The sequence below is a fragment of the Artemia franciscana genome, chromosome 5, assembly GCF_032884065.1.
Source record: "Artemia franciscana chromosome 5, ASM3288406v1, whole genome shotgun sequence".
Lineage (NCBI taxonomy): Eukaryota > Metazoa > Arthropoda > Branchiopoda > Anostraca > Artemiidae > Artemia > Artemia franciscana.
In genome coordinates, this window is record NC_088867.1 from 26,808,098 (window position 1) to 26,830,783 (window position 22,686).

Here is a 22,686-nt window from a genome sequence, read left to right on the forward strand (position 1 = left end):
GTTCGATTAGCAATCACCATCAACAAAGCATCGGGACACAAATGACGACCGGGACACAGGGAATATAAATGACGACCAGGACAAAAGTAAAAAAAAAACTAAAAAAACTAAAAAAAAGGTAAAAACTACAAAAAAACTAAAAAGAAAAAAAACAACTAAAAACCAGTAAAAAAACTAAAAAAGCTAAAAAACTAAAAAAACTAAAAAAGGAAAAAAAATAATTAAAGGAAAAAAACTGAAAAATAAAGGAGAAAAACAAAACTAAAAAAAATAAAAATAAAAAAAACTAAAAAGAAAAAAAGGGGAAAAAACACAAAAATTTATTTCATCATATACCAATTCAAAACGAATGTATATACAGACCGGGACATCGGGACACAAATGACGACCGGGACACAGGGAATACAAATGACGACCGGGACACAGAGACACAACTACAACGGGGACGCCGGGGGGCACAGGGGGATATATAAATGACGACGGGTACACAGGGAATGTTCGATTAGCAATCACCATCAACAAAGCGCAAGGGCAATCATTAGAATCATGAGGTATAACTAAAAACTAAAAAAAGGTAAAAAACTAAAAACTAAAAAAAAGACCAATTCAAAAACGAATGTATATACAGACCGGGACACCGGGACACAAATGACGACCGGGGCACAAGGAATATAAATGACGACCGGGACACTCAAAGAGAAATTACAGACTGGGACACCGGGACACAAATGACGACCGGGACATAGGGAATATAAATGACGACCGGGACACAGGGACATAACTACAAAGGGGACGCCGGGGTGCACAGGGGGATATATAAATGACGATGGCGACTCAGGGAAAAAAGGTAAAAATCTAATAACTAAAAAAAAACTGAAAAAAATAAAAAAAGGCAAAAACTACAAAAAAAATAAAAACTAATAAAAAAACTAAAAAAGCTAAAAAACTAAAAAAACTAAAAAAAACTAAAAAAAACTAAAAAAAGGTAAAAAACTAAAAAAAACTAAAAAAAGGTAAAAAACTAAAAAAAAAACTAAAAACTAAAAAAGAAAAAAACTAAAAAATAGGAAAAAAACTGAAAAATAAAAGAGAAAAAGAAAACTAAAAAAATATGAATAAATATATATAAAAATAAGTTGTTTGTGGGTTATGTCTGTCTGTCTGTCTGTCGAGTGACGTCGTGTTTGTCCGCATATGACGTCTGAATTATTTCACACTAATACAAAAGAAGAAAAAAAACTAAAAAAGGTAAAAACTACAAAAAAAACTAAAAAGAAAAAAAACTAAAAAAGCTAAAAAACTAAAAAAAAACTAAAAAAAAAGATAAAAAACTAAAAACTAAAAAAAACTGAAAAAACTAAAAAAAAGGCAAAAACTAAAAAAAAAACTAAAAACTAATAAAAAAACTAAAAAAGCTAAAAAACTAAAAAAAACTAAAAAAAGGTAAAAAACAAAAAAAAACTAAAAACTAAAAAGAAAAAACTAAAAAAAAGGAAAAAACTGAAAAATAAGAGAAAAAGAAAACTAAAAAAATATTAATAAATATAAAAAATATAAATATAAATATAATATAAATTAGCAATCAACAAAGCACCGAGACACAAATGACGACCGGGACACAGGGAGTATAAATGACGACCAGGACATAAGTAAAAAAAAAAAAACTAAAAAAATGGTAAAAACTACAAAAAAAACTAAAAACTAATAAAAAAACTAAAAAATCTAAAAATCTAAATAAACTAAAAAAGAAAAATAAGAAAAAAGGAAAAAAATAAAGGAGAAAAAACAAAACTAAAAAAACGAATGTATATACAGACCGGGACACCGGGATACAAATGACGACCGGGACACAGGGAATATAAATGACGACCGGGACACAGGGACACAACTACAATGGGGACGCCGGGGGGCACAGGGGGATATAAATGACGACCGGGACACCGGGACACAAGGAATATAAATGACGCCCGGGACACTCAAAGAGAAATCACAGACTGGAACACCGGGACACAAATGACGACCGGGACACAGGAATATAAATGACGACCGGGACACAGGGACATAACTACAAAGGGGACGCCGGGGTGCACAGGGGGATATATAAAGGACGATGGCGACTCAGGGAGTGGTCGATTAGCAATCACCATCAACAAAGCTCAAGGGCAATCATTAGAATCATGAGGTATAGATCTGAATACGGATTGTTTTCCCATGGACCAATATATGTTGCAAGTTCAAGAGTCGGTAAACCTAACAATCTATTTATATGCACAGACAATGGGACAGCAAAGAATGTTGTATATTCGCAAGTTTTACGTAGTTAAAAACATATATATATATATATATATATATATATATATATATATATATATATATATATATATATATATATATATATATATATATATATATATATATATATATATATATATATATATATATCTATATTCACAGGTGGGACATAGGGACACAACTACAATGGCGCGTAACTAATATGGCGCGTAACGACTTACGCGCGCGGGGGGGCTTGGGGGGGCGCGAAGCGCCCCACCAACTAGGTGTTGGGGTGGCGCGAAGCGCCACCCCAACAGCTAGTATATATATATAAATAAGTTGTCTGTCCGTCTGTCTGTGGATCAGGTGACGTCATGTTTCTGTGTTGACTGACGTCATGAAATTAGTTGTCGTCATTTTTGCTTTGACGGTGACGTCATTAACGGTATTTGAACGCAAAACCGCGCAGTTAGATGAAAATCCACCTGGACAGCGAGAGTCAAAACATATCAAAACTGAAAATGATAGCGATGATGATTGGGTTTGGGATTTTGACTTGGATAAGGTCATCAATGCCTACCAGATTTAAGTTAAAAAAACAAAGGTTCGTCGATATGTACTTCATAGTGACGCTGAAAAATAAAGAAGAAAAAGAAAACTGAAAAAAGATAAAAAACTAAAAAAAAACTTAAAAGAAAAAACACTCAAAGAGAAATTACAGACCGGGACACAAATGACGACCGAGACAGAGGGAATATAAGTGACGACTGGGAACCTCAAAGAGAAATTACAGACTGGGACACCCGGACACAAATCACGACCGGGACACAGGGAATATAAATGACGACCGGGACACAGGGACACAACTACAACGGGGACGCCGGGGGCACAGGCGGGATATATAAATAACGACCGGGACACAGGGATTGTTCGAATAGAAATTACAGACCGGGACACCGGGACACAAATGACGACCGGGACACCGGAAACAGGGAATATAAATGACGACCGGGACACTCAAAGAGAAATTACAAACTGGGACACCGGGACACAAATGACGACCGGGACACAGGGAATATAAATGACGACCGGGACACAGGGACACAACTACAACGGGGACGCCGGGGGCACAGGCGGGATATATAAATAACGACCGGGACACAGGGATTGTTCGAATAGAAATTATAGACCGGGACACCGGGACACAAATGACGACCGGGACACCGAGAAACAGGGAATATAAATGACGACCGGGACACTCAAAGAGAAATTACAAACTGGGACACCGGGACACAAATGACGACCGGGACACAGGGAATATAAATGACGACAGGGACACATCATTAGAATAATGAGGTATAGATCTGAATACGGATTGTTTTCCCATGGACAATTATATTTTGCATGTTCAAGAGTCAGTAAACCTGACAATCTATTTATATGCACAGACAATGGGACAGCGAAGAATGTTGTATATTCGCGAGTTTTACGTAGTTAAAAACATATATACCCCAACCCCAACAGCTAATATATATATATATATATATATATATATATATATATATATATATATATATATATATATATATATATATGTATATATATCTATATTCACAGGTGGGGACACAGGGACACAACTACAATGGCGTGTAACTAATATGGCGTGTAACGACTTACGCGCGCGGGGGGGCTTTGGGGGGGACGCGAAGCGCCCCCACCAACTAGGTGTTGGGGTCGCACGAAGCGCCACCCCAACAGCTAGTCTATATATATAAAAATAAGTCTGTCGAGTGACGTCATGTTTGTGTGTCGACTGACGTCATGTTTGTCGACTGACGAAATTACAGACCGGGACATCGGGACACAAATGACGACCGGGACACAGGGAATATAAATGACGACCAGGATACTCAAAGAGAAATTGCAGACCGGGACACCGGAACACAAATGACGACCGGGACAAAAATGACGACCGGGACACAGGGAATATAAATGACGACCGCGACACTCAAAGAGAAATTACAGACTGGGACACCGGGACACAAATGACGACCGGGACACAGGGAAACAACTACAAAGGGGACGCCGGGGGGCACAGGGGGATATATAAATGACGACGGGGACACAGGGAATGTTCGATTAGCAATCACCATCAACAAAGCTCAACGGCAATCATTAGAATTAGAATAGTGATGGTGACAGTCACCATCAACAAAGCACCGGGACACAAATGACGACCGGGACACAGGGAATATAAATGACGACCAGGATACTCAAAGAGAAATTACAGACCGGGACACCGGAACACAAATGACGACCGGGCAATCAAGGGCAAATGCCTCAAGGGCAATCATTAGAATTAGAATAGTGATGGTGACAGTCACCATCAACAAAGCACCGGGACACAAATGACGACCGGGACACAGGGAATATAAATGACGACCAGGATACTCAAAGAGAAATTACAGACCGGGAAACCGGAACACAAATGACGACCGGGACAAAAATGACGACCGGGACACAGGGAATATAAATGACGACCGCGACACTCAAAGAGAAATTACAGACTGGGACACCGGGACACAAATGACGACCGGGACACAGGGAAACAACTACAAAGGGGACGCCGGGGGGCACAGGGGATATATAAATGACGACGGGGACACAGGGAATGTTCGATTAGCAATCACCATCAACAAAGCTCAAGGGCAATCATTAGAATAGTGAGGTATAGATCTGAATACAGATTGTTTTTCCCATGGACAATTATATGTGTCATGTTCAAGAGTCGGTAAACCTGACAATCTATTTATATGCACAGACAATGGGACAGCCAAGAATGTTGTATATTCGCAAGTTTTACGTAGTTAAAAATATATATACATCTATCTATATTCACAGGTGGGACACAGGGACACAACTACAATGGCGCGTAACTAATATGGCGCGTAACGACTTACGCGCGGGGGGGGGGGGCTTGGTGGCGCGAAGCGCCCCCACCAACTAGGTGTTGGGGTGGCGCGAAGCGCCACCCCAACAGCTAGTAACCTATATGATTTGATTATAACGGCATTCATCACGTCCGTACACGAAAATGCAGTTTTTTTTGTCAAAATTGATTCTATTTTAAAAAGTATTTTATTTTTAATTACAAAAGGCACTAGATGTAGCAAATTAACTTAAATGAACCATTTATATAGCTCCCTATGATTTCCAGTGGCCAGCCAGCTTGAGGAGAAAAAAATGGAAAGAATAAAAGGCGTCGTATTTGTAGAATATTGTTGCTGCAGCCACTTTTCTTAATTTTCAGGCCAAGAGGCGGTAAAATTTCTATACAGGGGTTGTGGACAAGGCGGTTCTAATAGTGTACTTCTTGTTTTGATCTCACTGTTCTTATGGGTTATTTAGTTTTTACTATGGGGTGTGATCGTCTCTTGCTAGGTTCCTAGCTACAACCCGGGTAAATATTATCTATTCCCATGTCTATATCTCCTTTTAAGCATAAGCTCTTTCCCCAGTGTAACCTTGCAACACAGTACCTAGAAGTATATAACGATCAGGTTCGACTGCTCCAACCATTTTTCCAATGACGTTATAGTTTTTGCTTCTTTCAGTTCATTGTTCACTTCCAGACGAATCCTCCAACCAGAGTTACGAAGCTTGGTTCCTAAGTTGTAGGTTATATTGAGTCCTCCTTGCCAAGCTGTTGGTGCTGGTGGTCCCACCATTTGAGCAAATATCTAGGAATATAAAAACAGGTAAATTATTTCTAATTAATTTCTGGGATATCGTCATTGTGTTTCCGAGTGTTGCATATCTGCCAATGTTGATAATAAGATTATACCATCTTAAATTGTTTCTAGTGTTGTTATTTCTTTTAAAAATCGATCGGATCTCAATGGGGGGAGGGGCGAATGGTACTAATTATCAGATTATCAAGAAAGCATTATCTGAAATAGGACCAACAAAAAATGACAATACAAATATTGAATTATGAAACTAGCAAAACGAGATTTATGTCTTGGAAGATTAAAGAGAAATATAATAAAAATACAAAAAAATATCATGAGTTTTTTGCCTTTCATAATCAGCAAAGTGTCACCAGCACAATAGAAAAGAAATATGTGGGACAACTTTAAACGTGTATCAAATTAAATGAAATGGAGAAATTGAAAAGAATTAAGAATCGAAACAAAGGAACAAAGAAATAAATTAAAAAATTGAAAAAAAGAGAAACATAAATAGTAAAAACAGAATGAAGAAGACCCCCCCCCCTGCCAAAAAAATGCACTATTATGAGTCCATCTCTGTTTGTTACTTTAGTTTAGTTTACCTTTGTTTAACTACAGTTTTCCTTTTTAAGATTTCTTCATTGTATCTCAGTGCGTGTTTTTCTACTTAGATTTATAAAATCTTTTTCTGTTGTTTTGGCGCAGGTGAACCCTTGTTGAAGTACAATCATAATATTTTTGTTGTAATGCATTAATATTAACATGCATATATATATATATATATATATATATATATATATATATATATATATATATATATATATATATATATATATATATATATACTAGCTGTTCACGCCACCCCAACACCTAGTTGGTGGGGGCGCTTCGCGCCCCCCAAGCCCCCCAGCGCGCGTAAGTCGTTACGCGCCATAGTGGTTACGCGCCATTGTAGTTGTGTACCTGTGTCCCACCTGTGAATATAGATAGATATATATATAGTTTTAACTACGTAAAACTTGCGAATATACAACATTCTTCGCTGTCCCATTGTCTGTGCATATAAAAAGGTTGTCAGGTTTACCGACTCTTGAACCTGCAAAATATAATTGTCCATGGGAAAAACAATCTGTATTCAGATCTATACCTCATTATTCTAATGATTGCCCTTGTGCTTTGTTGGTGGTTATTGCTAATCGAACATTCCCTGTGTCCCCTTCGTCATTTATATATCCCCCTGTGCCCCCCGGCGTCCCCATTGTAGTTGTTTCCCTGTGTCCCGGTCGTCATTTGTGTCCCGGTGTCCCAGTCTGTAATTTCTCTTTGAGTGTCGCGGTCGTCATTTATATTCCCTGTGTCCCGGTGTCCCGGTCGTCATTTGTGTTCTGGTGTCCCGGTCTGTAATTTCTCTTTGGGTGTCCTGGTCGTTATTTATATTCCCTTTGTCCCGGTCGTCATTTGTGTCCCGGTGCTTTGTTAATGGTGGTTGCTAATCGAACATTCCTTGCGTCCTGGTCGCTTTCTCTTTGAGTGTCCCGGTCGTCATTTATATTCCCTATGTCCCGGTGTCCCGGTCGTCATTTGTGTCCCGATGTCCCGGTCTGTAATTTCGTCTGTCGACAAACATGACGTCAGTCGACACACAAACATGACGTCACTCGACAGACACACAGACAAATTATTTTTATATATATAGACTAGCTGTTGGGGTGGCGCTTCGTGCCACCCCAACACCTAGCTGGTGGGGGCGCTTTGCCCCCCAAGCCCCCCCCCCCCCCGCGCGCGTAAGTCGTTACGCGCTATATTAGTTACGCGCCATTGTAGTTGTGTCCCTGTGTCCCACCTGTGAATATAGATAAAAGAGAAAAGATTCGCTTTTCGTTATATATATATATATATATATTATATATATATATTATATATATATATATATATATATATATATATATATTATATATATATATATATATATATATATATATATATATATATATGTTTTTAACTACGTAAAACTTGCGAAAATACAACATTCTTCGATGTCCCATTGTCGGTGCATATAAATAGATTGTCAGGTTTACCGACTTTTGAACATGCAACATAAAATTGTCCATGGGAAAAACAATCCGTATTCAGATCTATACCTCATTATTCTAATGATTGCCCTTGAGCTTTGTTGATGATGATTGCTAATCGAACATTCCCTGTGTCCCGGTCGTCATTTATATTCCCTGTGTCCCGGTCGTCATTTATATTCCCAGTATCCCGGTCGTCATTTGGTCCCAGTGTCCCAGTCTGTAATTTCTCTTTGAGCGTCTCGTTCGTCATTTATATTCCTTGTGTCCCGGTCGTCATTTGTGTCCCGGTGTCCCGGTCTGTAATTTATCTTTGAGTGTCCCGGTCGTCATTTATATTCCCTGTGTCCCGGCTTTTAGTTTTCTTTTTCTCCTTTATTTTTCATTTTTTTTTTCTTTTATTTTTTTTTGTAGTTTTTACCTTTTTTAGTTTTTTTTTAGTTTTTTTTCTTTTTTAGTTTTTTTACCTTTTTTTTATTTTTTTAGCTTTTTTATTTTTTAGTATTTTCTTCTTAGTTTTTTTGTAGTTTTTACCTTTTTTAGTTTTTTTCTTCTTTTGTATTAATGCTAAAGCCAAGGTTCAAACCGGGAGCCTCTCGGACCTAGAACCTGAAGCATAACGCTTTACCATCTCAGCTACTTCGGCTTGAATACATTCGTTTTGAGCAGCTTCCTCGGGTATTGCCATTGTAGGTTCTTCAGTCATTTTACAATTAGAAATTTCTCTTTCAACGATCTTCTTACAATTAAAAATTTGTCTTTGAACGATATCCTTAAATACCTGTGTCCTGGTCGTCATTTATATTCCCTGTGTCCTGGTCGTCATTTGTGTCCCGGTATCCCAGTCTGTAATTTCTCTTTGAGTGTCCCGGTCGTCATTTATATTCCCTCTGTTCCGGTCGTCATTTGTGTCCCGGTCTGTAATTTCTCTTTGAGTGTTTTTTCTTTTTAGTTTTTTTTTTAGTTTTTTAACTTTTTTCTTTTTCCCGTTTTCTTTTTCTTCTTTATTTTTCAACGTCACTATGAAATACATATCGCCGAACCTTTGTTTTTTTAACTAAAATCTGGTAGGCATTGATGACCTTATCCAAGTCAAAATCCCGAACCCAATCATCATCGCTATCATTTTCAGTTTTGATATGTTTTGACTCTCGCTGTCCAGGTGGATTTTCATATAACTGCGCGGTTTTGCGTTCTTTAGCCGCAAGCCTGTTTTCTTGCTGTTCTTGTGATTCCTCGGCACGCTTTCTTTTCTTACTTTCTCTATCAGCCGCAAGTTTTTTGGCATAGACTCTTTGAGCAGCTTCCTCGGCTGTTGCCATTGTAGGTTCTTCAGTCATTTTACAATTAAACATTTTTCCGTCCACGATCTTCTTACAATTAAAAATTTGTCTTTGAACGATTTTCTTAAACACTTTTAATGACGTCATCGTCATAACAAACATGACGACAACTAACTTCATGACGACATGATGACATGACGTCACTCGACAGACCCACAGACAAACAACTTATTTTTATATATATAGAATATATATCTTCTATCTATCTTCTATATATATAAAAATAAGTTGTCCGTGGATGTGTGGGTCTGTCTGTCAGGTGACGTCATGTTTGTGTGTTGACTGACGTGCTGAAGTTAGTTGTCGTCATTTCTGCTATGACGGTGACGTCATTAAAGATATTTAAGACATGCGTTCACGTAGAAATCTATTAATGTTTAACTGTAAAATGACTGATGAACTTACAATGGCAACAGCCGAGGAAGATGCTCAAAGAATCTATGCCAAAAAACTTACTGCTGATAGAGAAAGTAAGAATAGAAAGCGTGCCGAGGAATCAAAAGAACAGCAAGGAAACAGGCTTGAGGCTGATAGAGAAAGAAAGAACAGAAAGCGTGCCGAGGAACTACCAGAGCACTACCTAAACAGTAATGAAGCTGTTTGGCGAATTCTTTCATTTCCGATACATGAACGTAGTCCAGCTGTTGTTCATTTAGCGGTACATTTACAGAATGGTCAACGTGTTTATTTCTCGGAAACCAACGTGCAACAAATAGCCCTGAATCCACCGGATACAAAGTTAACCGGTTTCTTTTCGCTTTGCAAAAATGATTCTTTTGCAAAAAAACTGCTGTATGCTGAAGTGCCTTCATATTACACGTGGAATACTAAAAATAAAGTATTTGAACGTCGAAAACAGGTTAAGTCAGTCGACGGCCAACCTACCATCTTCAAAGAAACCACGATAGGAAGAGTCTACACCGTTCACCCCAATCAACATGAATGCTTCTTTCTACGCCTGCTTTTGGTGAATGTACCCGGTCCGACATCCTTGAAGTATTTGAGAACTATAAACGGTACTATACATGACGCTTACCGTAGTGCATGCCAAGGTCTGAATTTATTGGAGAATGACCAACACTGGGATAAACTGCATCAATGACGCGTGCGAAACGTCAACTCCAAGTCAAATTCGTGTATTGTTTGGCATCATACTCAGAACTTGCACTCCATCAGCTCCTACAGAGTTATGGGAAAAATATAAGTCAAAAATGTCCCGAAGATATACTCCATCGAAAACAGTTAGAGACGTCAGATATGACTTTTGATTTTACATCAGAAATTTATAACTACACTTTAGTTATTATAGAAGATTTGTGCGTACGTATGGCAAACAAACCTCTTCAGGATTTGGGAATGCCTTCAACTAACCGTATCGCTGCTGTTTCGACATGTGTAGAATTGGATCGTGAACAAAGTGACAGTACGAGTGATCTATTGTCGTATGTACAAAATAACATTTCCAAGTTAACGTCGGAACAAAAAGACATTTATGATACGATAATACATTGTGTCGATAACAACGTTGGAGAAATTTTCTTTTTGGATGCGCCAGGAGGTACTGGTAAAACGTTTGTGATAAAACTGATTCTGGCATCAATTTGATCAAAAAATGATATAGCGTTGGCAATTGCGTCGTCCGGAATAGCCGCAACATTGCTGCCTGGTGGAAGAACTGCTCACAAATAAAGGAGAAAAAGAAAACGAAAAAAAAAATAAAAATAAAAAAAAATAAAAAAAGGTAAATGTATTCAAGCCGAAGTAGCTGAGTTGGTAAAGCGTTATTTTCCAGGTCCTAGGTCCGAGAGGTTCCAGGTTCGAACCTTGGCTTTAGCATTAATACAAAAGAAGAAGAAAAAAAACTGAAAAAAACTAAAAAATAGGTAAAAACTACTAAAAGAAAACTAAAAAAGGTAAAAAACAAAATAAAAACTAAAAAAAAGTGTAAAAAACTAAAACTAAAAAAGAAAAAAAAACTAAAAAAAAACTAAAAAAAGGGTAAAAACAGCAAAAAAAAACTAAAAAGAAAAAAAAAAACTAAAAACTAATAAAAAAACTAAAAACTGAAAAAGAAAAAAACTAAAAAAAGGGAAAAAACTGAAAAATAAAGGAGAAAAATAAAACTAAAAAAAAATAAAAATAAAAAAAGGCAATATAAATGACGACCGGGACACTCAAAGAGAAATTACAGACTAGGACACCGGGACACAAATGACGACTGGGACGTGTGTGTTGACTGACGTCATGTTTGTGTGTCGACTGACGTCATGTTGTCGACTATAAATGACGACTGGGACACAGGGACACAACTACAACGGGGACGCCGGGGGGCACAGGGGGATATATAAATGACGATGGGGACACAGGGAATGTTTGATAAGCAATCACCATCAACAAAGCTCAAGGGCAATCATTAGAATAATGAGGTATAGATCTGAATACGGATTGTTTTTCCCATGGACAATTATATGTTGCATGTTCAAGAGTCGGTAAACCTGACAATCTATTTATATGTACAGACAATGGGACAGCGAAGAATGTTGTATATTTGCAAGTTATATATATATATATATATATATATATATATATATATATATATATATATATATATATATATATATATATATATATGTTTGGGGCTTGGGGGCCAAGCGCCCCCAAGCCCCAAACAGCTAGTATATATACTAGCTAGTATACCCCTCAACAGCTAGTCTTCTATATATATAAAAATAAGTTGTCTGTCTGTGTGTCAGGTGACGTCATGTTTCTGTGTCGACTGACGTCATGAAGTTAGTTGTCGTCATTTTTGCTATGACGGTGACGTCATTAAAGATATTTAAGACATATATGTTCACGTAGAAATCTATTAATGTTTAAGTTTAAAATGACTGATGAACTTACATGGCCAAAAGCCGATGAAGATGCTCATCGGCAAGAGTCTATGCCAAAAAACTTGCTGCTGATAGAGAAAGTCAGAAAAGAAAGCGTGCCGAGGAATCAAAAGAACAGCAAGGAAATGAATGCCTTGCCTGAAAAATTCTAATTTATGGGCACACGTAAAAATATTAAATTAACTACAAATATGCGTGTCCGATTGCAAAATGATGACTCTGGTCAAACATTTTCAGATCAATTGCTGGCAATTGGAAACGGAAAGCTCCCAGTAGACTCAATTTCAGGACGTATACAACTACCTGCTGATTTCTGTAATTTAGTGACGTCCAAAAAATGAATTGATTGAAAAAGTATTTCCGAATATTCTAAAAAATTATAAAAATAATAAATGGCTAAGTGAAAGAGCGATTCTCGCACACCCAAAAATATAGACGTTCCACGAAATCAACAATATTGTTTTGACCAAGATTCGAGACCAGGCAGTCCTTTACAAGTAAGTCGACACAGTTTTGGAACCAAATGAAGCGGTTAATTATCCATCTGAATTTTTAAATTCCATAGATCCTTCAGGGTTTCCAACACACGTGCTACAACTAAAAATAGGCGTACCAATAATACTTTTAAGAAATATCAACCCACCAAAGCTTTGCAATGGCACGCGACTTGCCGTAAAAAAAACAATGGAAAACCTAATAGAGGCCACAATCTTGACAGGGCCTTTTGAGGGTGAGGCTGTTCTTATTCCTCGCATTCCATGATTCCAACGGATCTACCTTTTCAATTTAAAAGATTGCAATTCCCAATTCGATTGGCATTTGCAATCACCATTAACAAAGCTCAAGTCAATCATTAGAAAAATGTGGTATAGATTTTAATACTGATTGTTTTTCCCATGGACAATTGTACGTTGCATGTTCGAGGGTCGGTAAACCTGACAATCTATTTATATGCAGCGACAATTGGATAGCGAAGAATGTTTTTATATCGCAAGTTTTACGCAGTTAATTTGTATTGTATCTATCTATCTATCTATCTATATAAAAACGAGTCGTGTGTATGCATGTTTTTTTTTTTTTGTAAAAAGAGCGTTTGCATATGACGTCATTATTAGCACATACGGCTTTGAATATAAACAGACAATGGGAAAGCCAAGAATGTTGTATATTCGCAATTTTTACGTAGTTTGAAACACATAAATAAATCTATCTATATTCACAGGTGGGACACAGGGACACAACTACAATGGCGCGTAACGACTTACGCGCGCGGGGGGGCTTGGGGGGGCGCGAAGTGCCCCACCAACTAGGTGTTGGGGTGGCGCGAAGCGCCACCCCAACAGCTAGTATATATAAAAATAAGTTGTCTGTGTGTCTGTCAAGTGACGTCATGTTTTTGTGTCGACCGACGTCATGTTTGTCGACTGAAGAAATTACAGACCGGGACATCGGGACACAAATGACGACCGGGACACCGGGACATAGGGAATATAAATGGCAACCGGGACACTCAAAGAGAAAGTGACCGGGACACAAGGAATGTTCGATTAGCAATCATCATCAACAAAGCACCAGGACACAAATGACGACCGGGACACAGGGAATATAAATGACGACCAGGACACTCAAAGAGAAATTACAGACCGGGACACCGGGACACAAATGACGACCGGGACACAAGGAACACAAATGACGACCGGGACAAAAATGACCGACCGGACACCGGGACACAGGGAATATAAATGACGACCGCGACACTCAAAGAGAAATTACAGACTGGGACACCAGGACACAAATGACGACCGGACACAGGGAAACAACTACAACGGGTACGCTGGGGGGCACAGGGGGATATATAAATGACGACGGGGAAACAGGGAATGTTCGATTAGCAATCACCATCAACAAAGCTCAAGGGCAATCATTAGAATAATGAGGTATAGATCTGAATACAGATTGTTTTTCCCATGGACAATTATATGTTGCATGTTCAAGAGTCGGCAAACCTGACAATCTATTTATATGCACAGACAATGGGGCAGCCAAGAATGTCTACGTGAACATATGTTTTATATAACTTGAATGACGTCACCGTCAAAGCAAAAATGACGACAACTAATTTCATTACAAACTGGGACACCGGGACACAAATGACGACCGGGACACAGGGAATATAAATGACGACCGGGACACAGGGACACATCATTAGAATAATGAGGTATAGATCTGAACACGGATTGTTTTTCCCATGGACAATTATATGTTGCATGTTCAAGAGTCAGTAAACCTGACAATCTATTTATATGCACAGACAATGGGACAGCGAAGAATGTTGTATATTCGCATGTTTTACGTAGTTAAAAACATATATTTATATCTATCTCTATTCACAGGTGGGACACAGGGACACAACTACAATGGCGCGTAACTAATATGGTGCGAAACGACTTACGCGCGCGGGGGGCTTGCGGGGCGCGAAGCGCCACCCCCAACAGCTAGTATATATATATATATATATATATATATATATATATATATATATATATATATATAATATATATATATATATATATATATATATATATATATATATATATCTATATTCACAGGTGGGACACAGGGACACAACTGCAATGGCACGTAAACTAATATGGCGCGTAACGACTTACGCGCCGGGGGGGGGGCAAAGTGCCCCCACCAACTAGGTGTTGGGGTGGCGCGAAGCGCCCCCAATAGACGATATATATATCGTCTGTTATGATTTACGATTTTTTTATCTTAACTTTTCTTTTGTCTTGATATTTGTGACGGTTTGCCAATAAACATTCATTAGTTCCAACGATTTACCCACAATATCTGAATTTGTTTCCATTTTTTGTTCCGATGCTGTAAACCTTTTAGTCTGGATTGCTTGATAAATGAAAGCGAACAATTTTTAAACCCTTTTAAAGAAATAACTAAAAAGTTATAAATCTATCCATTTTAAAAGTACATAAGAAAGTGAGTTTACAAACAAACACATCCTACGAATAGTTGAAAATGCAGAGCTGTCACCATTGTAGTATTTTTTTCTTCTGAAGCTTGTTCTTATCGTAAGAAATGCTATAAAACGATCAAGTCAGGAAATTTTTTATTCGGTCTAAGAAAAAAAGAAACTACCAAACTTTTACAATTTAATATTGTAAAACGGCTTCATAGTCAGATCGTTGTCGACTTAGTGAAGAGCTATGTGTCCTCATTTTATTATTCATTTTTCTGTCCTTGTTATTGTTGTTATCATAGCAGCGAGCAAAAGCGAGGGAGATATAAATGACGACCGGGACACTCAAAGATAAATTACAGACGGGGACACCGGGACACAAATGACGACCGGGACACCGGGACACAGGGAATATAAATGACGACTGGGACGCTCAAAGAGAAATTACAGACTGGGACACTGGGACACAAATGACGACCGGGATACTGGGAATATAAATGACGACCGGGACACAGGGACACAACTACAAGGGGGATGCCGGGGGCACAGGGGGATATATAAATGACGACGGGGACACAGGGAATGTTCGATTAGCAATCACCATCAACAAAGCTCAAGGGTAATCATTGGAATAATCAGGTATAGATCTGAATACGGATTGTTTTTCCCATGGACAATTTTATGTTGCATGTTCAAGAGTCGGTAAACCTGACAATCTATTTATATGCACAGACAATGGACATCGAAGAACGTTGTATATTCGCAAGTTTTACGTAGTTAAAAACATATATATATATATATATATATATATATATATATATATATATATATATATATATATATATATATATATCTTTCTATATATATATCTTTCTATATTCACAGGTGGGACACAGGGACACAACTACAATGGCGCGTAACGACTTACGTGCGGGGGGCGGCGCAAGTTTTACGTAGTTAAAAACATATATATATATATCATGAAAAGAGAAATCACCAATGCTACAGCACAAACACAAAAAAAAAAAAAAAAAAAAAAAAAAAAAAAAAAAAAAAAAGAGAGACAGAAGGAGAAAAGGAAGACTGTTTTCCTAAATTAGTGATTAATATAGACCAGCACTTGAATGAGGCCTTAACCCTACTCATCCATACAATCACATAGGTCAAAACAGCATAGCCACACACAATCAACCATAAAGAATAATCCATGGACAGGCAGTCATGTCGTCAATAAGTATAAGTCGTCATTTACCAAACAATAGAAAAAATAATATAGACAAATAATTCAGAGGCAACACCCAACATAAGGGCTCATCAGGAGAATACACTGGCCTATATAGGGTTTCGCCACTCTAAATTCTCTACCCAGCACATATCTATATATATAAAAATAAGTTGTCTGTGTGTGGATCTGTGGATCAGGTGACGTCACCTGAAAAAACTGGATCAGGTGACAAAACTGAAAACTGAAAAAACTAAAAAAAGGCAAAAAACTACAAAAAAAACTAAAAACTAATAAAAAAAATAAAAAAGCTAAAAAACTAAAAAAAACTAAAAAAAGGCAAAAACTACAAAAAAAACTAAAAACTAATAAAAAAGCTAAAAAACTAAAAAAACTAAAAAAAGGCAAAAACTACAAAAAAAACTAAAAACTAATAAAAAAAATAAAAAAGCTAAAAAACTAAAAAAAAAACTAAAACCTAAAAAAAGGTAAAAAACTAAAAACTAAAAAAAACTAAAAAAAGGAAAAAACTGAAAAATAAGCTAAAATAAAGGTAAAAAACCAATAAAAAACTAAAAAAAAAAACTGAAAAAAACTAAAAAAAAGGCAAAAACTACAAAAAAAACTAAAAACTAATAAAAAAAGTAAAAAAGCTAAAAAACTAAAAAAACTAAAAAAACTAAAAAAAAGGTAAAAAACTAAAAAAAATAAAAAATAAAAAAACTAAAAAAAAAGGAAAAAACTGAAAAATAAGCTAAAATAAAGGTAAAAACCAATAAAAAACTAAAAAGAAAAAAAGGAAAAAACTAAAAAAAATTTTCATCTAAAAAACTAAAAAAAAACTAAAAAAGGTAAAAACTAAAAGAACTAAAAAGAAAAAATAAATGACGACACTCAAAGAGAAAGCGACCAGGACAAAAGGAATGTTCGATTAGCAATCAACAAAGCACCGGGACACAGGGAGTATAAATGACGACCAGGACATAAGTAAAAAAAAAAACTAACAAAACTAAAAAGAAGGTAAAAACTACAAAAAAACTAAAAAGAAAAAAACTAAAAAAAGGCAAAAAACTACAAAAAAACTAAAACTAATAAAAAAGCTAAAAAACTAAAAAAACGAAAAAAAGGCAAAAACTACAAAAAAAAAATAAAAACTAATAAAAAAAATAAAAAAGCTAAAAAACTAAAAAAACTAAAAAAATAAAAAAGGTAAAAAACTAAAAAAACTTAAAACTAAAAAAAAAACTAAAGAAAAGGAAAAAAACTGAAAAATAAGCTAAAATAAAGGTAAAAACCAATAAAAAACTAAAAAAAAACTGAAAAAAACTAAAAAAAAGGCAAAAACTACAAAAAAAACTAAAAACTAATAAAAAAAGTAAAAAAGCTAAAAAACTAAAAAAACTAAAAAAACTAAAAAAAGGTTAAAAACTAAAAAAAATAAAAAATAAAAAAAAACTAAAAAAAAAGGAAAAAAACTGAAAAATAAGCTAAAATAAAGGTAAAAACCAATAAAAAAACTAAAAAGAAAAAAAGGAAAAAACTAAAAAAAATTTTCATCTAAAAAACTAAAAAAAACTAAAAAAGGTAAAAACTAAAAGAACTAAAAAAGAAAAAAATAAATGACGACACTCAAAGAGGAAAGCGACCAGGACAAAAGGAATGTTCGATTAGCAATCAACAAAGCACCGGGACACAGGGAGTATGAATGACGACCAGGACATAAGTAAAAAAAAAACTAACAAAACTAAAAAGAAGGTAAAAACTACAAAAAAAAGAGAAAAAAAACTAAAAACTAATAAAAAAAACTAAAAAATCTAAAAATCTAAATAAACTAAAAAAGAAAAAAAAAGGAAAAAAATAAAGGAGAAAAAACAAAACTAAAAAACGAATGTATATACAGACCGGGACACCGGGATACAAATGACGACCGGGACACAGGGAATATAAATGACGACCGGGACACAGGGACACAACTACAACGGGGACACCGGGGGAAACAGGGGGATATAAATGACGACCGGGACACCGGGACAGGGAATGGTCGATTAGCAATCACCATCAACAAAGCTCAAGGGCAATCATTAGAATCATGAGGTATAGATCTGAATACAGATTGTTTTCCCATGGACCATTATATGTTGCATGTTCAAGAGTCGGTAAACCTGACAATCTATTTATATGCAAAGACAATGGGACAGCAAAGAATGTTGTATATTCGCAAGTTTTACGTAGTTAAAACCATATATATATATATATAATATATATATATATATATATATATATATATATATATATATATATATATATATATATATATATATACTAGCTGTTGGGGTGGCGCTTCGCGCCACCCCAACACCTAGTTGGTGGGGGCGCTTCGCGCCCCCTCCCAAGCCCCCCCGCGCGCGTAAGTCGTTACGCGCCATAATAGTTACGCGCCATTGTAGTTGTGTCCCTATGTCCCACCTGTGAATATAGATATATATATATATATATGGTTTTAACTACGTAAAACTTGCGAATATACAACATTCTTTTGCTGTCCCATTGGTCTTTGCATATAAATAGATTGTCAGGTTATCCCCCTGTTTCCCCCCGGGTGTCCCCGTTGTAGTTGTGTCCCTGTGTCCCGGTCGTCATTTATATTCCCTGTGTCCCGGGGTCCCGGTCATCATTTGTATCCCGGTGTCCCGGTCTGTATATACATTCGTTTTTTAGTTTTGTTTTTCTCCTTTATTTTTTTCCTTTTTTTTTTCTTTTTTAGCTTATTTAGATTTTTAGATTTTTTAGTTTTTTTTATTAGTTTTTAGTTTTTATTTCTTTTTAGTTTTTTTGTCCCGGTCGTCATTTATATCCCCCTGTTTCCCCCGGTGTCCCCCGTTGTAGTTGTGTCCCTGTGTCCCCGGTCGTTATTTATATTCCCTGTGTCCCCGGTCGTCATTTGTATCCCGGTGTACCGGTCTGTATATACATTCGTTTTTTAGTTTTGGTTTTTCCTCCTTTATTTTTTTCCTTTTTTTTTCTTTTTAGTTTATTTAGATTTTTAGATTTTTTAGTTTTTTTATTAGTTTTTAGTTTTTTTTTCTTTTTAGTTTTTTGTAGTTTTTACCTTCTTTTTAGTTTTGTTAATTTTTTTTTTTACTTGTGTCCTGGTCGTCATTTATACTCCCTGTGTCCCGGTGCTTTGTTGATTGCTAATCGAACATTCCTTTTGTCCTGGTCGCTTTCTCTTGAGTGTCGCCATTTATTTTTTTTCTTTTTTAGTTCTTTTAGTTTTTACCTTTTTTAGTTTTTTTTTAGTTTTTAGTTTTTTTAGTTTTTTACCTTTTTTTAGTTTTTTTAGTTTTTTAGCTTTTTTATTTTTTTTATTAGTTTTAGTTTTTTTATAGTTTTTTGCCTTTTTTTTTAGTTTTTTGTCCTGGTCGCTTTCTCTTTGAGTGTCGTCATTTATTAGTTTTTTTCCTTTTTTTTTTAGTTTTTTATTGGTTTTTACCTTTATTTTAGCTTATTTTTCAGTTTTTTTTCCTTTTTTTTTAGTTTTTTTTTTATTTTTTATTTTTTTATAGTTTTTTACCTTTTTTTAGTTTTTTTAGTTTTTTTAGTTTTTTAGCTTTTTTACTTTTTTTATTAGTTTTTAGTTTTTTTTTTGTAGTTTTTGCCTTTTTTTAGTTTTTTCAGTTTTTTTTTTAGTTTTTTATTGGTTTTTACCTTTATAGTTTTTTTAGTTTTTTAGCTTTTTTATTTTTTTTATTAGTTTTTAGTTTTTTTTGTAGTTTTTGCCTTTTTTTAGTTTTTTCAGTTTTGACGTCACCTAATCCAGTTTTTTCAGGTGACGTCACCTGACACATCCATCCACACATCCATCCACACATCCATCCACAGACAACTTATTTTTATATATATAGATATATATATCTATCTATATTCACAGGTGGGACATAGGGACACAACTTCAATGGCGCGTAACGACTTACGCGCGGGGGGGGGGGGGGGGGGGGGGGAGAAACGCCCCCACCAACTAGGTGTTGGGGCGGCGCGAAGTGCCACCCCCAACAGCTAATATATATATATATATATATATATATATATATATATATATCTATATATATAAAAAATAAGTTGTCTGTGGATGGATGTGTGGATGGATGTGTGGATGGATGTGTCAGGTGACGTCATGTTTCGGCTGACGTCATGAAATTAGTTGCCGTCATTTTTGCTTTGAAGGTGACGTCATTCAAGTTATATAAGACATATGTTCGCCGTCATGTTTCGGCTGACGTCATGAAATTAGCTGCCATCATTTTTGCTTTGAAGGCATCATTTTTGCTTTGAAGGCGTGACGTCATTCAAGTTATATAAGACGGATGTTCGTGTAGAATTCTATTAATGCTTAAGTTTATAATGACTGATGAAGATGCTCAAAGAGTCTATGCCAAAAAACTTGCTGGTGATAGAGAAAGTCAGAAAAGAAAGCGTGCCGAGGAACTACCAGAGCAACGCGAAAGCAGACTTATAGATCTGAATACGGATTGTTTTCCCATGGACCATTATATGTTGCATGTTCAAGAGTCGGTAAACCTGACAATCTATTTATATGCACAGACAATGGGACAGCAAAGAATGTTGTATATTCGCAAGTTTTACGTAGTTAAAAACATATATATATATATCTATATATATAAAAATAAGTTGTCTGTCCGTTACGCCAGATTATATCTTAAATATATATAAAAATGAAACTAAAACTGAAAAGCAAACTGAAACTAAAAATGTAGAAACTGGTAATTGCATAAATATTTCTATATATTTTGACAATAGATTAAAGTAATTCCGAAAACCTTATAACAGATATTTATAATTTTGAGTTTTATTATAAATTGTCGAGTGTTTGCATGCTTGGTACGTAAAATTTTTTTCTAACATCAATGTTAGAATGACACATAGAAATCTATTAATGTTTAAGTTTAAAATGACTGATGAACTTACAATGGCAAAAGCCGATGAAGATGCTCAAGAGTCTATGCCAAAAAACTTGCTGGTGATAGAGAAAGTCAGAAAAGAAAGCGTGCCGAGGAACTACCAGAGCAACGCGAAAGCAGACTTGCTGCTAAAAGAGAAAGTGAAAAAAGAAAGCATGCCGAGGAACTACCAGAGCAACGCAGAAGCAGACTTGCTGCTAAAAGAGAATGTGAAAAAAGAAAGCATGCCGAGGAACTACCAGAGCAACGCAGAAGCAGACTTGCTGCTAAAAGAGAATGTGAAAAAAGAAAGCATGCCGAGGAACTACCAGAGCAACGCGGAAAGCAGACTTGCTGCTAAAAGAGAAAGTGAAAAAAGAAAGCATGCCGAGGAACTACCAGAGCAACGCAGAAGCAGACTTGCTGCTAAAAGAGAATGTGAAACAAGAAAGCATGCCGAGGAACTACCAGAGCAACGCAGAAGCAGACTTGCTGCTAAAAGAGAATGTGAAAAAAGAAAAGCATGCCGAGGAACTACCAGAGCAACGCGAAAGCAGACTTGCTGCTAAAAGAGAAAGTGAAAAAAGAAAGCATGCCGAGGAACTACCAGAGCAACGCGAAAGCAGACTTGCTGCTAAAAGAGAAAGTGAAAAAAGAAAGCATGCCGAGGAACTACCAGAGCAACGCAGAAGCAGACTTGCTGCTAAAAGAGAATGTGAAAAAAGAAGGCGGGCCGAGGATTACAAGAACAGCAAGAAATCAGGCTTGCTGCTGATAGAGAAAGTAAGAAAAGAAAGCGTGCCGAGGAATCAGAGCAATCTGAAAGTTATCGCCTGGCATTCAGGTACAACCCAGTCGATGATTATAGCTTGAGTAGCTGTGTTCAAATCGGGACAATGTCTAAAATTTGTCCCTATTGCAAGGCCTTGAAATTCAATGGTGAAACAATGGGAATGTGTTGCGCCTCAGGAAAAGTTAAACTTCCTCTATTGGCTGCACCACCAGAGCCATTGAAGACTTTCCTTACTGGAACTACGTCAGAATCTAAGCGTTTTTTGTCAAAAATCAGACAATACAACTCATGTTTCCAAATGACGTCGTTGGAGCCCAAATCGAAAATCAGATCAATTTATGTCTACTTTCAAAGTAAAAGGGCAAATTTATCATAAAGCAGGGGTCCCTTCTACCATTATTAGGCGAGAATCATAATTTTTT

The 22,686-nt window shown here is 36.1% G+C and overlaps 2 protein-coding genes and 1 long non-coding RNA gene across 3 annotated transcripts in view; 2 read left to right on the forward strand and 1 right to left on the reverse strand.

The window, feature by feature from the left end:
• LOC136027189 (putative N-acetylated-alpha-linked acidic dipeptidase) overlaps positions 1–6,721 on the reverse strand; it is a 25,169-nt gene extending 18,448 nt beyond the window's left edge. The window contains exon 1 of the mRNA XM_065704203.1: positions 5,814–6,721. Coding sequence (XP_065560275.1) covers positions 5,814–5,853 — 40 coding nt within the window. The 5' untranslated portion in view covers positions 5,854–6,721. The remainder of the gene's footprint in view (positions 1–5,813) is intronic.
• The window catches only part of LOC136027188 (tRNA N6-adenosine threonylcarbamoyltransferase, mitochondrial-like), a 373,253-nt gene that overhangs the window by 53,900 nt on the left and 296,667 nt on the right, over positions 1–22,686 (forward strand). The window lies entirely within an intron of this gene.
• LOC136027177 (uncharacterized) overlaps positions 20,602–22,686 on the forward strand; it is a 12,437-nt gene continuing 10,352 nt past the window's right edge. Inside the window, exon 1 of the long non-coding RNA XR_010617513.1 lies at positions 20,602–20,679. This is a non-coding gene — a long non-coding RNA (uncharacterized LOC136027177). The remainder of the gene's footprint in view (positions 20,680–22,686) is intronic.